Source organism: Stomoxys calcitrans, chromosome 5 (assembly GCF_963082655.1).
Source record: "Stomoxys calcitrans chromosome 5, idStoCalc2.1, whole genome shotgun sequence".
NCBI lineage: Eukaryota > Metazoa > Arthropoda > Insecta > Diptera > Muscidae > Stomoxys > Stomoxys calcitrans.
In genome coordinates, this window is record NC_081556.1 from 5,700,556 (window position 1) to 5,723,104 (window position 22,549).

The 22,549-nt window shown below is 40.2% G+C and overlaps 1 protein-coding gene across 1 annotated transcript in view; it reads right to left on the reverse strand.

The window, feature by feature from the left end:
* Positions 1–5,325: 5,325 nt before the first annotated feature.
* The window catches only part of LOC106094766 (neuropeptide CCHamide-2 receptor), a 78,837-nt gene continuing 61,613 nt past the window's right edge, over positions 5,326–22,549 (reverse strand). Inside the window, exons 3-7 of the mRNA XM_013262007.2 lie at positions 17,000–17,219; positions 16,747–16,925; positions 11,487–11,680; positions 10,860–10,980; positions 5,326–6,591 (exon numbers count right to left, since the gene is read on the reverse strand). Coding sequence (XP_013117461.2) covers positions 6,165–6,591; positions 10,860–10,980; positions 11,487–11,680; positions 16,747–16,925; positions 17,000–17,219 — 1,141 coding nt within the window. The 3' untranslated portion in view covers positions 5,326–6,164. The remainder of the gene's footprint in view (positions 6,592–10,859; positions 10,981–11,486; positions 11,681–16,746; positions 16,926–16,999; positions 17,220–22,549) is intronic.

The following is a 22,549-nucleotide window of genomic DNA, read 5'->3' on the forward strand; positions in this document are numbered from 1 at the left end:
TTTGGGCTTGGGACGGCTCTCTAGGTTTTTGAGTCATATTTGGATTATCATATTCACAATCTTCTCCCAAATACATTTTAGTCCCATAAAGTCTGGATCGATTCACTTTTGATTTTTGGCGGTGCTGTTAGAATAAGGGGGAGGGTCCGCTCCCCTTCCAAAATGAAAATATATTATATATCATAGTCTTCCTATTAGTGTGAGTCGGTTGGGCTTGTAAATGGGCTATACCGGTTTACGTTTTGATATAGCCGCCATATAAACCGATACTGGATCTTGACTTCTTGAGCCTATAGAGGGCGCAATTATTACCCGATTTGGCTGAAATTTCGCACAAAATTTTTTTTTGTGACTTCCAACAACTATGTCAAGTTTGGTCTACATCGGTTCATAACCCGATATAGCTGCCATATAAACCTATCTTGGATCTTGACTTCTATAGCCTCTAGAGGGCCCAATTACCGCCCGATTTGGCTGAAATTTTGCACAACTGTGTATGCTAGAAATCGGTCGATAACCTGATATATCTCCCGTATAAACCAATATCAGCGCAATCCTTTTCCGATTTGGCTGAAATTTTGCACAGTGAATTCCACTTTGGTCTCCAACAGCCAAACCAAGTATGGCCCCAATCGGTTTATAACTTGGTATAGCCCAAATAGCATGGCAATTCTTATCCGTTATCTTTTGTTTGCCTAAAATAGATATCGGCCAAAGAAATTGACGAATGCGATCTACGTTGGTGGGTTTATAAGATTCGGCCTGGTCGAACTTAGCACGCCTTTATATGTTATAAAGGGTGATTGATTAAGAGCTGTAGGAAAGTTTTATAACATTCGGCCCGGCACGTTTTCTCTTGTTATAAAGGGTGATTTATTAAGAGCTATGGGATAGTTTTTTAAAAACAAACACATAAAATTCAGAAAAATTCATGAAATCTCTATTTAAATTAAATTGAATTAAATTTGAAGATTATTTCATGCAAATCTTGACCGTGGCTGCGCCTTAAACGGTCCCAGCCCCGAATTTTACGCGTGCTGTGTGGCATGTGGCACCGTCTTGTTGAAACCTCATGTCAAGCAAGTCAAGGAGGCCACCGTAGCGCAGAGGTTAACATATCCACCTATGACGCTAACGCCTGGGTTTGAATCCTGGCTAGATCATCAGAAAAAAATTTGGAAGGTGGTTTTCTCCTCCTAATGCTGGCAACATTTGTGGTGGTGGTGTCTCACAGCGCCACGCCGTTCGAACTCGGCTATAAAACGGAGGCCTCTTATCATTGAGCTTAAAATTGAATCGGACTGCACTCATTGATATGTTCCTTAGTGGAATGTTCGTGGGCAAAAATGCAATTTTGCATGCAAGTCAAGCTATTGCGGTTCTTGGACAAAAAAAGATAGATATCGTCTCACCGTAGCGCTCATCATTCACAGTTACGATTATGATCATCTTTAAAGAAGTTCGTCCCAATGATGTCACTAGCCCATAAACCGCACCAAACTATGGCTTTTTCTGGATGCATTAGTAGCTCTCGCAATGCTTCTGGCTGGTCTTCGCTCCAAAATCGACAATTCTGCTTATTTGCGTACCCATTGAACTAAAAATGAGCTTCTTCGTTCAGTGGAAGAAGCGCGAGATTTCTTAACAGAGCATATATTTTGATAATAAAATTCAATAATTTGCAAGCGTTGTTCGTTTGTAAGACGATTCATGGTTGAATTATAGACCAAACTGAAAATGTTTGACAATGAAACAAAATACGAAACGTGCGTAAATTCGAAACCAGTGTTGCCAAAAAGATAATAGCTAAAAAATCACCCTTTATATAAGATAAAAAAAAAATATTGTTGAAATTTTTATAATATATATTTTTTTTTATTTCAGCATGAACGCTATGTTTTCATCAATGTAAGTATCCATGCTTAACAATTGTTTCTCATTTAGATTAGATTTTTATAAATTCTATAACCTCCCTCCTTTTTGTTTAATCAACTTGCCTGCTTAGTTCGTTACCCCCAAAGTAATTTCTTTCGTTTAAAAAAGCCTACGTAAACCGATTACCCTTATTTGGTGTCTTTTGGTTTTTTTTTTTTTGGTTTTATATCCTCCAAGGCCCCAATAAAGTTCCTTATGGTAGTCAATATGAATTAAGCGCCCCCCCCCCCCCCCAAATCAAATTATTCAAATTGAAAAGTTGTTGTCAAGGATTTAAGTACCACCACCATTGCAAGTTTTCTGCTTTGGTGTAATGCTTAACCTTTTGGTTTAATTGCCGCATTAACTATTTGATTGCCCCCCCATATTAAAAGCATGCGAATAAGGTGCTTTTATGATCTCCCGATATGCATGCATACCACCAAGCCAAGCATACACATGTGGCTAATCAATCAAGCGTAAAGAGGAAGCAATTAAATTTGTTATTTATAAGTGTTACGAATAGGGGCGAACGTGTCCGCAATAAAGCAGCTTGACGCCAAACACCCCATCTTCTTGCAGCCAAACACTGTTAGGTGTTACAATCATTTCAAATCACAACCGTTATGTGGAGAATTGCCCTCACCAACCGCCACCACCAGGAGAGAAATAAATTAAATCCCTCGTTTGGCCATATGCTACACAAAAAACGGCATGGTATGGCAATACTTGCCTGCTTCAATGTTCGATAGTGCTATGCTTATGGCAGTGTGTGTGTGGGGGATGTGTGTTTGTTGTTGGCAAATATGTGGAATTGCGTAAAAAATCTTTGAGCACTAGGGAGCATTACAGAGAGAAAGAGAGAGAGAGAGAGTGTTGAACCCCTCATTTGGTTGTCATCAATCATTCGGCTAGGCAGTATTGGTGTATTAGCAAATAAGCTTGCGAGTGTATGAGACAACAGAGAATCACAGATGTTTTCCATGTATGAATGGTTGTCATTAATAAATGCATGTGACTTTCACTTTTTAGGCAAATTAAATGTAAGGGCAAAGAAGCAGAAAAGCAAAAAAAAAATCAATTAAAATAAAAACAAATAAAATAGCATCAGGTTCGGCTGGGGCGAATAAACACCATAAAATATAAATTTCCAAACTTACATATGGCCGGGGAGATTCACAATATTGGAAGGGAAGGGAAGAGATTTCCGATCGGATACCTGAGGCAACACTTGAGATCGAATGCGAGGCACTGTTGCTATCGGCACAGTCATGGATGGACGGAACCCTAGTATTGCCATCCCGCAGGCACTGCGGCTATGAGGCTTAAGGCGATGGGAGAATGGATTGAGGATGGGAGCAGCTCATACCATCGCGGTATAATTGAGGCCACGATATGGAAACCTGGAAGGAAGGGTAGAGGTTTCCGATCGGATAACTGAGATGAACCTTGAAGTAGAGTGCGAGGCACTGCCATCTGCAAAGTCTTGGATTGACCCTTGTATTGCCATCTAGAAAATCATGTTATACAAATGGATCAAAACTAGAGGACAGAGTGGGCCTGAGGATCTACATTAAGAACCCAGGGACTGAGATCTGTTTTAGACAAAAAATTGCAAACTTCTCACATATAAATGAGTGCAGTCCGATTCAAGTTTAAGCTCAATGATAAGGGGCCTCCTTTTTATAGCCAAGTCCGAATGGCGTGCCACATTGCGACACCTCTTTGGAGAGAAGTTTTTACATGGCATAGTACCTCAGAAATGTTGCCAGCATTAGGAAGGGAAAACCACTGCTGAAAATTTTTTCTGATGGCCTCGCCAGGCTTCGAACCCAGGCGTTCAGCGTCATAGGCGATCATGCTAACCTCTGCGCTACGGTTTTAGACTGCCTGACCATAAAACAGTCCTGCGGGCGGATATCCGGGCGATCATGGAATGCGTGATGTAGTGCGGTGCTAACGCGAGTACGTCGAGTGTGAACATCTTTACCGACGTTAAAATGGCCATAAGGGCAATAACAACCAAGACGGTAAGGTCCCGAAAAGTCTTGCAGTGTAAGAAGAAGATTAACGCCTTCTCTGAGGATGGCAAAATCCGCATCGTTTGGGCGCCAGGCCATAACGGAGTAAGGGCGAATGAAAGGGCAGACGATTTGGCGGTGAAGGCCAGAGGACTGCTGTCAATAAACTTGGTTAAACCGAAGCCTTTCGGGTCGACGCAGTCCTAGTTAAGGGAGTGGGCAATAACAACCAGGTCCAGGTAGGGTCACGAACAGTCTTGCAGTGTAAGAAGGAGATTAACGGCTTCTCAGAGGATGGCAAAATCCGCATCGTTTGGATGCCGGGCCATAACGGAGTAAGGGCGAATGAAATGGGCAGACGATTTGGCGGTGAAGGCCAGAGGACTGCCTTCAATAAACTTGGTTAAACCGAAGCCTTTTGGGTCGACGCATTCCAAGTTAAGGGAGTGGGCGACGAATGTTCATGCAACATTGTGGAACAGCGAAACGGTCGGTAGGACAGCGAAAATCCTATGGGGGGATCCAGATTGTGAGAAGATGAGGCTATTACTAAAAGGAAGTAAGAAGGAGGTCAGTATAGTTATTGGTATCATAAAGGGACACATAGGACTACGAGCTCACTTATGTAAAATCGGTGCGGCAAGTGATAGCATGTGTAGGGCATGCGGGGAAGATAATGTATTTGGCCGGCTAACAGACACCGGTACTTAGGTGGAAACATAATACCAGACATGAACCAACTTAAGGCGTGGTATGGACAACAATTAGGGGTTTTGAAAGTAGCATGGAATTTCTGAACTAAATTTTCTTTTCGAGATTACTTTTTTAGTATTTAGAGCGCACAACAAACCGATTACTGGCTTAAGTGTATGTCCATATTGGCAAGGGGCGGATTAATATCTGCACCCTCTTTTCAACCTAACCTTTCCTAACCTACATATGTACATAATAAAAAATGTTCAACTTTATTTACATATGACCTGGGGTTGTCATTAAGGCACTCTTAAACCCTTAAGCTTGAAAATCTAGTAATGCTACTCCTTATACCATACAAATATTCCTATGTGAAACAAAGGCAATGACAACAGTAGTGAAATAAACCATCCATTTTACATTCTGGCGGTTGGGGTTACCACACTATACTTACGACTTATTGGCAGCATATATTCTGCCTGTAGTACTCAACATGTGTGTAGTGGAAGACACTGTCATACAATGGGATAATGTGATATTGATAATGAGAGTGACTGATAGAGGCAATATTTATGATACTCGTATACAGCAGGGGTTATTAATGACCGACCACCACATACGTAGAGTAAGATGTAAATGGAGAAGAATAAGAAATTCTCAATTTGTATGTTTCAATTTAGTTTATTTTATCATCTTGTTTGTTTTTTTTATTGCACACGGAATATGAGAATACAAGACAAAGTTTAAACTAAGAAATATCTTGAAAATGTTTTTTTTTTTGGTTTTTTTTCACTTTATACTTGTTTTCTTGCTCATTACATCTGGAATCTTTTTCTTTTTTGCTTAGGACTAAAGTACATACATATAAATGTGTGTGTTTTTTTTTACATTCTTTAAATTTTCTCTCTTTTTTTTTTGGCTATAACAAAACAACTTTTTACAACAAAGTGTTTGAGACATAGAAAGAACAGAACAGAGAAATAGACAAAAACCTATTTAGAAAAAAAAAGAAAACGACAAGACATGAAAAGGACATCATTGTCATTATTTACACCTGAAGCTGGTCAGCCTCCGCTCCGCTGTATGGTCAGTGTGACAGGGGAAAGTTGAGTTGGCTTCATTTATTGTACAATTGTTTGTTACATGGAATTACTAAAAATTGTTCCAACACAACAAAAGAAAAGTTACAAATACATTTACATTTAATACTGTCTGCTGTTAGGGGGGGATGTGGTGATCTCCTCCATGGACGTACAGCACCATTCACAATGGGTAATCTTTGTTGCGTTTCTTTAATTTTTATTTTCATGACTTTCATTTTCAGTTGTTTGTGTGCTATTTTTATTTTGTACAAAAGACATACACCGCAACACTTAGTGTTCGTGTGGTGCCCGCTGTTTATAAATAGCTTGGCCTTCATCTGGGCTTGTTATAGGACATTGTTGACAATTTGTGTGTGTTTTTGCGTGTGTGTGTGAGTGTGTTTGAAACATTTTAGAGCTCGGTATCGGTCTGTAAGACCACAGTCATGGTGCCTCACCTTTTGTCTTGACTCAATACAACTCCACTTTGCACCATGGCCGGCGAGGATGCGGTACGTCCTTCGTCTTTTTTCTGCAGCTGCTGTTGCTGCTGCTGCTGATGATGATGATGGCCATGCTGTAATTGCATCGATGACTGGCGACGATAACCACTCGGTAGGCGGCCAGCACTGCCATTTGTCCCATTGCCAGCCGTGCATGAGTTGGCATTATTCAAATGCACCGAAGCTCGATTATAGTTGTTGGTGGAGCGCATCGACATATTAACTATGCTGGTGTCCATCATGCCGGTGGCGGTGGAATGTTGTCGTATACGTGTCTGCCTCTTGACACACCAACAGCACAGGTATTGGTTGAAATGAGCGCGAAAGGCACCGGAGACACAGTACAAGGCCACCGGATTGACACAGGAATTGAGAAAGCTGCAAAGTAAAAATGGCCATACAATGCCAGCGCAATTAGAAAAGACCAACAACAGCAACCAATGAATGGCAGCAACACTTAAGAAGAAAAATAGGAGAAGTGGTATGTGGACTTGGCAACACTTGAGATTTGACAGTCATTGAAAACTTAATTGACAAAAAAAAAATAGTACTACCTTGGGGATGCTAAGGAAGTTAAATTGGCAGACTAACTGAATGCTAGACTAACAGAAGGAAGGATTAGCAAACTGGCGGACAGACTGAAGGAAGGACTAGCTAACTGGCAGATAGACTGTCTAACAAGTTGAAAGAATGACAGATTGCCAAACTGACTGAGCGATCGACAGACTGATAGATTGAAAGATTGTCTGAGTGACTTGAAGACAAACAGATTTATTGACATACAGACTGACTGTCTGACTGAGTGATAGACGAGTTGGCCAACTGTCTGAGGGATTAACAGACTGTCTGAGTGACTGATAGACTAACAGTTTGATAGGCTTATCGAGTGACACTAACAGAAGAATAGACTAACAGACTGGCTGCCAAATCATTGGCACACAGACCGATTGATTGGCTGACTCAATTAAATAAAGATTCACTGACAGTCTGAGTGACTGACAGACTTAAAGATTGACTGACTGAGAGATTAACACACACGCAGAATGAGTGACTGCTTGACTTACTGTAGACTGACTGATTGACGCACAGACAGACAAACATGCAGACAAATTGTCAGAAAAAATAGCACTAAGTTAAGGATTGAAAGAAGATTAAATTGACAGACTAACTGAATGACAGACTAACAGAAGGAAAGACTGGCAGACAGACTGAAGGCAAGACTAACGAACTGACAGACAGACTGATAGACAAATTGAAAGAAAGACAGATTAGCAAACTGACTGAGTGACAGACAGACTGTCTAAGTGACAGACTGTCTGAGTGACTGGACAAACAAACTGACTGACAAACAGAGAGACCGAGTGACAAACAAATTCACCCGCTGTTTGAGTGATTGACAGACTGAGTAACTGATAGACTAGCAGAAGGAAGGACTAACAAACTAGCAGACATACTGAAGGAAGACTTACGGACGGGCAGATAGACTGACTTATAAATTGAAAGAATGCCATATTGGCAAACTGACTGAGTGACAGGCAAACTGGTACATTGACAGACTGGAAGACTAACAAATTGACTGAAAAACCGAAAGACTGAGTGACAGACAATTTAACCTACTGTCTGTCAATCACTAAGATTGATAAACTGAGTGACTGATAGACTAACAGATTGACGGCCTAACTGAGTGAGACTAACAGAAGGAGAGACTAACAAGCTGGCTGCCAGTCATTAGCAGACGGACGGATTGAGTAGCTGACTCACTTGAATAGAGATTAACTGACTGTCTGAGTGACAGACAGACTTAGAGGTTCAGTGACTGACAAAATAACTGACACAGTGAATGAGTGACTGCAGACTGACTAATTGACATATTGACAGACAAACGGGCAGACAGGCAAACTAATTGAGTGACTGACTGCTTGACTGATAGATTGACATACTGACCATCAGTCAGACAGACCGACACACTGACTTACTGGTAGACTCAAAAACTGACAGACTCACAGATGACGGATTGATGTATTACCAAACTGGTTTACTGACTGGTAAGTTTGTCATGCCAACAGATTGACAGAACGTCAGACTGACAGGTTGTCAGAATGAAAGGTTGTCAGATAGGCAGATTGTCAGTGTGACAAATTGTCTGTGTGACAGATTATCAGGCTGACCGATTGACAGACTGGCAGTTTGTCAGTGTGATAGATTATCAGACTGACAGATTGTCAGACTGATAGATTGTCAGACTGATAGATTGTCAGACTGACAGATTGTCAGGCTGTCAGAGAGATTGTCAGACTGACAGATTATCAGGCTGTCAGAGAGATTGCCAGACTGACACATAGTCAAATTGACAGATTGTCATACTGACAGATTGTCAGAGTGACAGATTGTTAGAGTGACAGATTGTCAGAGTGACAGATTGTCAGAGTGACAGATTGTCAGAGTGACAGATTGTCAGAGCGACAGATTGTCAGACTGACAGATTGTCAGAGCGACAGATTGTCAGACTGACAGATTGTCAAACTGACACATAGTCAAATTGACAGATTATCAGACTGACAGATTGTCAGATTGACAGATTGTCAGATTGACAGATTGTTAGAGTGACAGATTGTCAGACTGACAGATTGTCAGACTGACAGATTGTCAGACTGACAGATTGTCAGACTGACAGATTGTCAGACTGACAGATTGTCAGACTGACAGATTGTCAGACTGACAGATTGTCAGACTGACAGATTGTCAGACTGACAGATTGTCAGACTGACAGATTGTCAGACTGACAGATTGTCAGACTGACAGATTGTCCGACTGACAGATTGTCAGACTGACAGATTGTCAGACTGACAGATTGTCAGACTGACAGATTGTCAGACTGACAGATTGTCAGACTGACAGATTGTCAGACTGACAGATTGTCAGACTGACAGATTGTCAGACTGACAGATTGTCAGACTGACAGATTGTCAGACTGACAGATTGTCAGACTGACAGATTGTCAGACTGACAGATTGTCAGACTGACAGATTGTCAGACTGACAGATTGTCAGACTGACAGATTGTCAGACTGACAGATTGTCAGACTGACAGATTGTCGGACTGACAGATTTTCAGACTGACAAATTGGTAGACTGACAGGTTGTCAGACTGACAAATTGTTAGACTGACAGGTTGTCAGACTGACAGATTGTCAGACTGACAGATTTTTAGACTGATAGATTTTTAGAATGAAAGATTGTAAGACTGGCAGATTGTTTGACTCACAGATTGGCATATTGTTAGACTTTTAGATTGTCACACTGACAGACTGTCACACAGATAGATTGTCAAATTGGGTGACTAACACATCGTCAGACTGACAGATTGTCAGACCTGCTGACTGTAGGACTGACAAATTTTCAGACAGAAATTGTTAGACTGACAGGTTGTCAGACTGACAGATTGTCAGACTGACAGATTGTCAGACTGACAGATTTTTAGACTGATAGATTTTTAGAATGAAAGATTGTCAGACTGGCAGTTTGTTTGACTCACAGATTGGCATATTGTTAGACTTTTAGATTGTCACACTGACAGACTGTCACACAGATAGATTGTCAGATTGGGTGACTAACACATCGCCAGACTGACAGATTGTCAGACCTGCCGACTGTAGGACTGACAAATTTTCAGACTGCCAGATTATCGGACTGACAAATTGTCAGACTGAATAGATCCCTCAGTCAGTTAATTAACTGAATGACCGCCTGACTTCCAGACAGACAGGCAGTTGACGGATGGCCGGTCAGATAGACATATGAAAAGACGTATAAACAGGCTTTAAGACTGACTGAGCGACAGATTAGCAGATTAAAAATTGAAAACGGGCTATATTGGCTCAAATTAGGATAATTAATTTAAATTGGGGTTTGTATCCCTTGAAACTTAAATTATTGACCGATTAGACTGAAATTTGGTGTATGAGCAGCACTATATCAATTCATTTAATTGATCCTCCTTTACTACACCTACGACAAATATGAACCAAATGGGTCCATAGGTAGATATAGCCATCATATCATTCAAACATCCGATTTGAGTCTGAACTTTTCTGTACTTCACGAAATAGGTACACAAGTTCATATATCGGACTTCTGGAGACCTGAAAACTTTGCTCATTCGATCACAGGTTTTACTCAAAATAGTCCAAATGTAGACTAAGCTAATCTGGGTAAATTATTCCCACAGTCTATGGTAATCCCAATCTCCTAGTTTCCCTCAATTATCATAGCCACTGCCATAAGCAAATCCTCAACTTCAAAGTAATCCCTAAATATACCCCCGAAAATAAGTTCCCTATAATTTTTCGCTAATGGTGAGGCTGGTTCATGGTTTGTGGCCAGGTAAACGATTGACTGTAATGTTCTCAATTATTAGGGAGTGTCTGTCGACGATAACATGCTAAGCTATTGTTGGGTCGTTAGGTTATTTTTCGTTTTTTTTTTTTTTATTGCTATTGTTGTTGATTTTGGAAATGCTCCAACACCCAAGCTGTCATCGTTGTCATCGCCAACGCCATCACCATGGCACTGGGTTTTGGTTGAATTGGTTTAGTAATAATGGTGGTGATACTTAATTAACGACCACTACTGTTGGACAATACTTACTATGTGCAAAAGCCAGTGATGCGTATGGCATGCCAGAAATCATCGAAGTCATCCTTGGACGTAGGATTCAAATGGAACCACAATTCGAACAAGTGATAGGGAAAGAAACAAACAAAGAACACTGCAAATAGAAACAAGAATTAGGGAGGGGAGGCGAGGTGAGGGAGAGGAATGGCAATTGTCATGGCCATAAGGAAAAAAAAAACAACAAAAAATTAAATTCTATTTATTTGCTCTAGATCCAGGACAGGATATCAATGGAAATTGTGCTAAGGTAGATAAACAGTATTGATGAGTTAGGATTGATGAGTTGGGAAAACAGAGTAAGGTAAGCATTTTTGTTGGGCTTACTGTTGTTGTTGTTGTTGTTGTAGTTAGTCTGCCATCATTCATCTGTGGTGTGCTAGGGTCAACAATATCTAATGGCAGTGTTTTTTTATGTTACCTTCCTGACAGACCCAGACAGACATTAAGGCTCATCAGCCGTACGAATGGTGACTGCTGATGAGACACTTTCACTCAACACCATCACCTACAACGCCATCACCATCATCATCATCGTCATCAACATCATCACTGTCATCAACTTTAACACCTTGGTACTGGGGTTTTTTTCGCAACACTTACCCACAACGAATGCCACCACCATGCGAGCCACATAGCGCCGTGCACGCACTTGCGAACGGCTCTGCATACTCAACGTCTCACCCGGCATATCACGGGCGCTGACATGCAAACGCTGCGCCATCATCAGATACAAAACTCCAATTATAAACAGCGGTAGGATGTAGTAGACAAAGGCCTTTGTCACCACCACATATCTGGAAAAAAATATATGAAAAAACAAACACACACACACACACACACACACAAAAGAGTCAAACCATAATCGCATTTGTTAGCAGTGAACCAAAAAATACGGAAGGAAATGTTATATTTGCAACATAAGATTGGGTCAGAGCTATAATAAAAGGTAGTCAGGAAAGGCAAAAGTCGGGCAGTGCCGTCTGCATAATACCCTGCAATAGAGATATTGAGCTGAAACTTTGCACAGATTCTTGTTTTTTTTTTTTTTGTTCATAAGCAGGTTAAGTTCGAAGATGGGCTATATCGGACTATATCTTGACATAGCCCTCGATTCGCCGATATAAGGTCTTGGGCCCATAAAAGACAGACATTTATTATCCGATTTTGTTGAAATTTGGGACAGTGAGTTGTGTTATGCCCTTCGATAGCCTTCTTCAATTTGGCCCAGATCGGTCCAGATTTGGATAAAGCTGCCATATAGACCGATCCGCCGATTTAAGGTCTTTGTCCCATAAATGGCGCATTTATTATCCGATTTTGCCAAAATTTGGGATAATGAGATATGTAAGGCCCATCGACATCTTTCTGCAATTTGGCCCAGATCGGTTCAGATTTGGATACAGTTGCCATATAGACCACCGATCTCTTGATTTAGGTTCATTGGCCCAAAAAAAGGCGCATTTATTATCCGAGTTCGCTGAAATTTGGGACAGTGAGATGTGTTAGGACCCTCGACATCTTTCTGCAATTTGGCCCAGATCGGTTCAGATTTGAATATAGGTGTGCCATATAGACCGATCTCTCGATGTAAGGTTTTGGAGCCTTAAAAAGAGCATTGATTGTCAAATTTCTCCGAAATTTGGGACAGTGAGTTGTGTAAGGCTTTTCGACATGGTTCTGTAATTTGGCCTGGATCAGCTCAGATTTAGATATAGCTGCTATATTGACCGATCTCTCGATTTAAGGTTTTGGAGCCTTAAAAGGAGCATTTATTGTCCAATTTCTCGGAAATTTGGGACAGTGAGTTATGTTAGGCTTTTCGACATGGTTCTGTAATTTGGCCTAGATCAGCTCAGATTTAGATATAGCTGCCATATTGAACGATCTCTGAATTTATGGTTTTGGGCCAATAAAAGAGCGCATTTATTGTCCGATGTCCGATGTCGTGAGTTGTGTTAGGCTTTTCGACATCCTTTTGCAGTGTGACCCAGATAGGTCCAGATTTGAATATAGCTGCCACATAGACCGATCTCTCGATTTTAGATTTTGTACCCATAAAAGGCGCATTTATAATTCGATTTCGCTGAAATTTGACACAGTGACTTATGTTAGGCTTTTCAACATTCGTGTCGTATATGGTTTAGATCGGTCTATATTTGGATAAAGCTACCAAAAACACCAATATTAGACCTCTCAATGTCCGCGCCGAATTTGGACAAAATCGGATCATATTTGGATAAAGCTGCTATAGGGGCAAACATTATGCATTTTTTCATTATATTGAAGGTGGTGGGTATCCAAAGTTCGGCCAGGCCGAACTTAACACTGTGTTACTTGTTTTATTTATGAAATCTTGAAAAGATGTAGGTCCCTAGGGGATTGCAAATGGGCCATATCGATTCAGATTTAGATATAGCTCCCATATAAACCGATCTCCCGATTTGACTTCTTGAGTCACTGGAAGCCCCAATTTTTATCTGATTTCGCTGAAATTTTGCATGTAGTGTTTTATTATGACTTCCAACAGCTGTACAAAGTACGGTTCAAATCGGTCTATAACATGACCTAGCTTCCATATAAACCGATCTCCCGATTTGACTTCTTGAGTCACTGGAAGCCGCAATTTTTGTTTGATACGGCTGAAATTTCGCAGATAGTGTTTTATTATGACTTCCAATAACTGTACCAAGTACGGCCCAAATCGGTCTATAACATGACCTAGCTTCCATATAAACCGATCTCCCGATTTGACTTCTTGAGCCCCTGGAAGCCCCAATTTTTGTCTGATTTGGCTGAAATTTTGCATGTAGTGTTCTGTTATGACTTCCAACAACTGTGTCAAGTACGGTCCAAATCGGTCTATAACCTGATATAGCTCCCATATAAACCGTGTCCCGATTTGACTTCTTGAGCCCCTGGAAGCCCCAATTTTTGTCTGATTTGGCTGGAATTTTGCACAAAGTGTTCTGTTATGACTTTCAACAACTATGCCAAGTACGGTCCAAATCAGTGTATAGCCTGACATAGCTCCCATATATACTGATCTCCCGATTTGACTTCTTGAGCCCCTGGCAGCCCCAATTTTTGTTTGATTTAGCTGAAATTTTGCACAAAGTGTTCTGTATTGACTTCCAACAACTGTGCCAAGTCCGGTCCGAATCGGTCTATAACCTGATATAGCTCCTTGTGAACCGGTTGTTTTTGTTCTTGTTGTTGTAGCAGTTTGTTGTTTTCTATCTTTCATCTGCTTTATTCTGTTGAGTGTCAAGACCCAGGAACTCTGCAACAAAGATGGGGTGCGTCCACAGGGATCTGAGTATGAGTCTTCTGGGTGAAACAGGTGACGTGTATTGTGCGGTCCCTGGTTACAATCGGGACATACATCTTGCACGTCGGCATCAATTCTTACTCTGTAGGAATTGAGGCGGCTGCACCTGCCGGAACGTAATTCAGCCAGAACTACTCTGGTTTGCCGGGGAAGGTCAATTTCTTCAAGTGCAATGGGAGGCGGTCGTTCGCCAAGGACTACATTCACCCGGTAGCCATTTACCTCATCTGCTACCGTGTCTGCATGAATGTTGTCTTGACCTGCTTTATATGCCGCTTGATATAAAGGTTCTCTCTTACAGCTCTAAACCTCACGCTCTAGATCATGTAGGTCTACCTTAAGGCTCCTGGGCGGTGGATATCTATTCACAAGATGATGATTTGGATGGTCTCTGCGATAACAGCCCAAAAGGTATTGCTTAGACAGCATGTGGTTATGTCTTTGCACTGCTACGATCTTTGTCTCTTGATGGAGGTGGCCCACATGAGAACTGAGGAGACAGCCCGTCGCAGTTCTGACAGATGTGAATATTTTTCCACTGCATGTCACTAAGCTGACAAGACCACACTGTCGCTGCATAACTTACCGCAGATCGGCCAACAGTTTTGTACGTGGTCAACAACAACCACCAAGTGGTACCAGCAAGTGGCTTGAGGACCTTGTTTCTACTTTTGACTTTATCGCAAATTGCTGTGGGATGTGGAAGATATTGTAAGAGCCATCAAATATGACGCCAAGTATTTTGAGACACTTGATGGGCGGAATCATTTCTCCATCGACCATCACAGTCAGCTCATTATTCACCCCACCCGTATTTGTAGTGAACAATGTGGCTGAAGATTTGGTGGCAGATATCTTCAGATTTCTTGCAGCGAAATATGAGGCAAGTTGGTTGAGGTAGACGTTCAACCAACCGCAAATGTCAACAATAGGTGGGGGCCCTGATGCCATGATCGTACAATCGTCCGCATATGATACGATCTCTATGCCGTCAGGAGGGGGTGGAATGGAGGATAGGTAGAGGTTGAACAATGCCGGAGATATCACCCGGCATTGGGGAACATTGGGAGGCCACCGTAGCGCAGAGGTTAGCATGTCCGCCAATCCTATCCTGGCGAGACCATCAGAAAAATTTTCAGCGGTGGTTTTCCCCTCTTAATGCTGGCAACATTTGTGAGGTACTATGCCATGTTAAACTTCTCTCCAAAGAGGTGTCGCACTGCGGCACGCCATTCGGACTCGGCTATAATAAGGAGGCCCCTTATCATTGAGCTTAAACTTGAATCGGACTGCACTCATTGATATCTGAGATGTTTGCCCCTGTTCCTTAATGGAATGTTCATGGGCAAAATTTGCATTGGGGAACTCTCGGTTCCACTCTATGGTGCTTCGACTTCTTAACCGTAAATTCCACAAATGACGGCCAACACACAGGTAATTCGCGACCCAGCGTTTCAGGCCTGGCTGGAGGGACATGTTGGCGATATCCTTAAATAGTTTGGCATGACTGACCGTGTCGAATGCCATCGATAGGTCCAGTGCCACGAGGACAGTCCTATCACATGGCTTGGGCTGATTGATGCCACGGCAAATGTGTGCGGTGATGGCATGGAAAGCAGTTGTTGTGCTATGCAGTCTTCGAAATCCTTGTTGATACTCGGCGAATGGAAATTCTTCGATGATCATATAAAATCATTTAATTTTGTATGATTTTATTTTTTTTTATTTTTTGCCTTTTATTTAATTTATTTTTAATATATTGGGTTGCCCAAAAAGTAATTGCGGATTTTTTAAAAGAAAGTAAATGCATTTTTAATAAAACTTAGAATAAACTTTAATCAAATATACTTTTTTTACACTTTTTTTCTAAAGCAAGCTAAAAATAACAGCTGATAACTGACAGAAGAAAGAATGCAATTATAGAGTCACAAGCTGTGAAAAAATTTGTCAACGCCGACTATATGAAAAATCCGCAATTACTTTTTGGGCAACACAATATTTTATTTTTTGACCCAATCTTATGTACAACTGCAGCTATATCTATGCCAGTGCATGTCCATATAATTGGTATGATGTTTCAGACTCAGAAAATGGATACTGATTAGGCTCATTTGTATAGGAAAAGTTTCGTTGTCATAAAAATGGCAATTTGCATAAAATATTTTTTTTTTTTTGATTAAGGCCTTCAAGGGTCTTTGTTATGACGAAAAACTATATTTGAAATGCAAATGAATAGCATTGATTTATGCAAGGAAACATTTATTTGAATGCTTGTATTTGTGCAAAAATTAAAAGGCAAAATTCTACAGGCAATAAGAGAAAAGTAATGAAAATGGAATATTTGAAATTAAATTTAAATCACCAATAAAATAAAATCCGCTTAAAATAGTTTATTGCCAAAATCCCTTAATTGCTTAAAAATGAAAATGCCAAACAAATGTTCTTAAGCCTGTTTAAAACTTTTTTTGTTGGTTTCATTAAGGCCGAATTTCCTTTAAAATAAAAGTTTTTTTTTTTTTTTTTAATACCCACCTTGAGTAAGTATCCAAATTGGGACGCACTTCACCAAATGGTGAGCATACGATAATTGTGAAATTTTGTTCGCTGTTAATTTCGATGTACTGCAAATTGGACATTATCAGCGAGGGAGTGGCCAATATGATGCTCAACAGCCATATCATGGAGGCTGTAATCACCGTCAGAGGCTTGGTCTGCATGGCAAGAAAAATCATAGGAGTGTTGGTTTCATTTCATTTCCCTGGTGGCTAACCCCCTTTTAACTTACCTGCAGTTTACGCAAGGGGTTGACTATGGCACAATACCGCTCCCCAGACAAAGCGGTCAGCGTAAACACAGACACTCCGATAGAGACATCTTTGAAGAATTCTGTTATTTGACACATGCTCTTGCCAAATGTCCAACTATCTTGGGTATAGACCAGCATGGCCAAGGGGACGCACACAATTATGACTAGGAGATCAGCAAGGGCCAAAGAGAGTATATAACTGTAAGAAACACACAAGAGAGCGAATGGGGGAAAAGCCCAATTTATGACAAGCAAATATTTTATGATAACGATGCATGCATGTATGTTAAAAATACATCCGTTTCCTTTCTCAGCCTGACATCATGTGGCATAAGTTTTACAGTTTTCTTTCCAGTCCTCCCCCCTCCCCTAAACAACTTTACAATCAAGTATATGTCAATCATATACCATTTATTATATTTCCCATTTCCACCTTCCTTCTCTGAAGTGAAAAATGCCATGAAATGAAATACGTCATTGACAATTTCTAAAAAAAAAAAACTGAAAGGTGACACTTCAATTGAATTTCCTTGGTAAAAATGTTTGTGCCAAAGGACTTTAGATTAATTTTCTGCAAGTTTTTCAACGGAATTTTTTTTTTATTGTATATAAATTTTTCGTTAGGGTGGTCAACAATTTTTCCCAAGAATATATTATTTGCTAAATTGCTTATTTCCGCTCAAGTGCTTTTCTGTTGGCTTAGAATAGGGTTTAAGTTTTGAAGTGGTTTCCTTTCGTCAATTGTGGAATTTGTTTGGGTTAAGTGTTATGAATGGGAAAATAGGGAAGCATTTCAATGAGTTTCTGAGAAAGTTTGAAATATTGGCAATATTTCCATTTGCTTAATGCTTTCTTAAAATTGTGTGGAACCTGTCAATTCATTAATAAAGGATTTGCCACAGCATTTATCATAAAATATTGGGTTGCCCAAAAAATAATTGCGGATTTTTTAAAAGAAAGTAAATGCATTTTTAATAAAACTTAGAATGAACTTTAATCAAATATACTTTTTTTACACTAACTAACAGCTGATAACTGACAGAAGAAAGAATGCAATTACAGAGTCACAAGCTGTGAAAAAATTTGTCAACTTGTCAACCGACTATATGAAAAATCCGCAATTACTTTTTGGGCAACCCAATACTTTGGCCTCTCAATGCAGAGTCATGAAAATCATATAACAGCCAGTGTGACGTATAATTTATTTTATTTTTGGCCTATAATCAAAGGATAAATTTAGCAAAAGATACATCTATGGCAAAATATTCCAAAGAAATTCAAAATTTTAAAAAAAATTGACAAGAAATTAAATGTTGATAATATTTGTGGCTACATTTTTCCTAGAAATAAAATGTGGGCGATAATTTCTTGTGAAATAAAATGTTGGCAATTTTTTCTAAAGAAATACAAGTTTGGCGAAAATTGCTATAGAAATAAAGTTTTGATAGAAATTATCTTAGAAATCGCAATGAAGTTCAGTCAAACATATCCAGCGTAGCGCAGATGACTGACGCTGAACGCCTGGGTTCGAATCCTGGCGAGACCATCAGAAAAAATTTTCAGCGATGGTTTTCCCCTCCTAATGCTGGCAACATTTGTGGGGTACTATGCCATGTAAAACTTCTCTCCAAAGAGGTGTCGCACTGCGGCACGCCGTTCGGACTCGGCTGTAAAAAGGAGGCCCCTTATTGAGCTTAAAAGCTTGAATCGGACTGTACTCATTGATATGTGAGAAGTTTGCCCCTGTTCCTTAGTGGAATGTTTGCAAACATATCTTTAAGATCAAAACTTGGGCTAAAAATTTTTTAAAAATAAATTTTAGGTAAAATTTTCCTTTTGTTTTTTGTTTGGGGGGTGCCGGGGACTCCTGAAAGTGGATATGAATTTCGTGTTCTACTCTCAAATATCTCTCATTTGAGCTCCATATTGTCATAATCGGTAAATATTGGGTTGCCCAAAAAGTATTTGCGGATTTTTTTAAAAGAAAGTAAATGCATTTTTAATAAAACTTAGAATGAACTTTAATCAAATATACTTTTTTTACACTTTTTTTCTAAAGCAAGCTAAAAATAACAGCTGATAACTGACAGAAGAAAGAATGCAATTACAGAGTCACAATCGTACTCTACTCTAAAATATCGTTTATTTGATCCGCATATTGCCATTGGCCTCAAAATTGTTTATCAAATTTGTTTTCTTATTGCAAAAGTCAGCAAATATATCCGGTTTGGGGTATGGCCCCTAAAACTATAAACATCGATAGTTTTTAGGGCCCATTTCGATATCGGCCCAAATTGTCATGGTATTTGCTTACGTTCTATTGGGAGGTTATTGTGGGGGATGGGGCGGCCACTCAGTTACTTGGCTCTGAAAACATATATCAGATTCGTATTCCTTTCTAAAATACCTCTTCCTCTCCATATTGCTATTCTCAACAAATACGTCCTATTTGGGTGGTGTTATGGGGGTGGGGTGGCGCAATAGACATTTTTCCCGAATATTGGTATCAGGTTCGTGCTTTGCTCCCAAAGACCTTTCAATTGGGCCTCATATTGCTATGGTAGTAAATTTGTGTTCTTTCGGGATGTTTTTGGGGAGGGGCGGCCCCCCACCAAAACACTTGGTCTCACATTTGGATATCACCTTCATTTTCTACACTCAAATGTCTTTCATTTAAATCCCATATTGCCATGGTCAGTAAATGAGTCCTGTTTGGGGGATATTTTTGGGAAGTGGTGGACCCTAGAAACTTGGTTCCACATTTGGATGTCAAATATCGATAGTTTTTAAGGGCCCATATCGATATCGGCCCAAATTTTCATGGTAAGCAAATACGTCCTATTTGGTGGTTATTATGGGGGGTTGGGCATCCACTCAGTTACTTGCCCCTGAAAATAAAGGGTGATTTTTTTGAGGTTAGGATTTTCATGCATTAGTATTTGACAGATCACGTGGGATTTCAGACATGGTGTCAAAGAGAAAGATGCTCAGTATGCTTTGACATTTCATCATGAATAGACTTACTAACGAGCAACGCTTGCAAATCATTTTCAGTGAATGGGCCCTAGAAAAGTTGGCAGAAAATCCGCTTTTTTATCGACAAATTTTGTTCAGCGATGAGGCTCATTTCTGGTTGAATGGCTACGTAAATAAGCAAAATTGCCGCATTTGGAGTGAAGAGCAACCAGAAGCCGTTCAAGAACTGCCCATGCATCCCGAAAAATGCACTGTTTAGTGTGGTTTGTACGCTGGTGGAATCATTGGACCGTATTTTTTCAAAGATGCTGTTGGACGCAACGTTACGGTGAATGAATACATTTCGAACCGAACACTGATTTTGGTAATAAAATTCAATGATTTGCAAGCGTTGCTCGTTAGTAAGTCTATTCATGATGAAATGTCAAAGCATACTGAGCATCTTTCTCTTTGACACCATGTCTGAAATCCCACGTGATCTGTCAAATACTAATGCATGAAAATCCTAACCTCAAAAAAATCACCCTTTATATATCAGATTCGTGTTCCACTATAAAATACCTTTTCCAACCCATATTACAATTGTCAGCAAATAAGGCCATTTTTGGGTGGCGCAATAGACATTTTTCCCGAATATTGATATCAAATTCGTGCTTTGCTCCCAAATACCTTTTATTTGTGTTCTTTGGGGATGTTTTTTGTGTTCTTTGGGGATGTTTTTGGGGAAGGGCGGCCCCCCCAAAAACACTTGGTCTCACATTTGGATATAGCCTTCATTTTCTACACTCAAATGTCTTTCATTTGAGCCCCATATTGCCATGGTCAGTAAATGAGTCCTGTTTGGAGGGTGTTTTGGCGAAGGGATAGACCCCCAGAAACTTGTTGCGAAATTAGGATATCAAATTCGTATTCTACTCGCAAATACCTTTCATTTGAGTCCCATATTGTCATGGTCGATAAATATGTTCGATTTAGGGGTGTTTTGGCGCTTGGAGTGGTCCCCCAAACACATGTTCCGAAAATTGGATATCACATATGTTTTCTAATCTTAAATACCTTTCATTTGAGTCCCATATAGTTGTGATTGGTCTATATATATATTTGGTAGGTTTTGCGGATGGGGAGTCCCCCCTAGGTACCCCATCCGGAATATGAATACCAACTTTTTGTTTTTAGTTTACTATAAGAGATAACACAAAATTTCGTCTAATCGCACCACCCTTCTCCGAGATCTGGCGTTTCTGAAATTTAGGGTAAGGGGGAGGGTCCGCCCCCCTTCAGAAAGCAAAAAATTTAGTACTCTATTTTCACCACAGGATCATTATGCCCCATCTGTGAAAATTTCAAGAAAATCGGTTGAGCTGTTTTTGTGAGTCTATACAGAACAAACAAACAAACAAACAAAACATACTTTGATTTTTACATATAAGATGTTGTCTGGCTCAAGATTGGACTCAATGATAAGGGAGCTCCTTTTTATAGCCTAATGCAATACCTCTTTTGGGAGAAGTTTTTTTTTGCATGACATAGTACCTCACAAAAGTCGCCAGCATTGGGAGAGGATAACCACCGCTGGAAATTTGTTCTGATATTCTTGTCAGCCTACGAACACATGCGTTCAGCGTCGCAGGCGGACATGCTTACGGCACAACGGTGGAATGAAATTACTTAAATTGCCTGCCTCAACATTACAATGTTTGCCAATGTGGCGTATGAGTGCTGCTATTGCATTCAAAATCACGTATACGCACACTGGGCTAAGCTAAATGACATTGATAATTAATATGTGTGTTTGAATGATTTTTAGGTCCTCTCATGCCTTCATCTTATATATAAAAATCAAAATGTGTTTGTTTGTCAGTTTGTTCTGTATAGATTCAAAAATGGCTGAAACGATTACATTGAAATTGGTCCCAGATTGTGTGGGTTGGTCTGGAGGGAAACATAGGCTACATAATTTATTGATATCTGAGGGGTGATGGACCCTCCCCATTACCCCAAAAGTACTACCCAACAATAAAAGTGTAACGATCGAGACATTATGAGACTCAAATGAAAGATATTCAAGAGTAGAGTACGAATTTCATATTAAAAATTGAATCCAAGTAACTGGGGGGCCGCCCCAACCCCAAAACCCACTAAAATAGGTTTATTGGACGATCGTAGCAATATGGGACTTACATGATAGGTATTCGTCAGTAGATTGCGCATTTGGGCAGGAGGGAGGAACAGGCTTTATAATTTTTTTTGATTTCGGAAGGAGGCAGACCCTCCCCCGTTACCCCAAGGACAAAACCCAAAATCATAGGTGGACCGATAAGGACAATATGGGTATCATATGAAAGGTATTGAAGAGTGGAATACCAATTTTTTTTTTAATTGGATCCAAGTACCCAGGAAGTCGTCCTAACCCCAAAACTTCTAAAAGTAGACAAATTGAACGTCCATATCAATATGGGGCTAAAATGAAAGGTATTCGGGAGTAGATTACGAATCTGACATACAAAATCAGATCGAAGTGTAGGGTGTCACCCCACCCCCTAAAACGCCCCA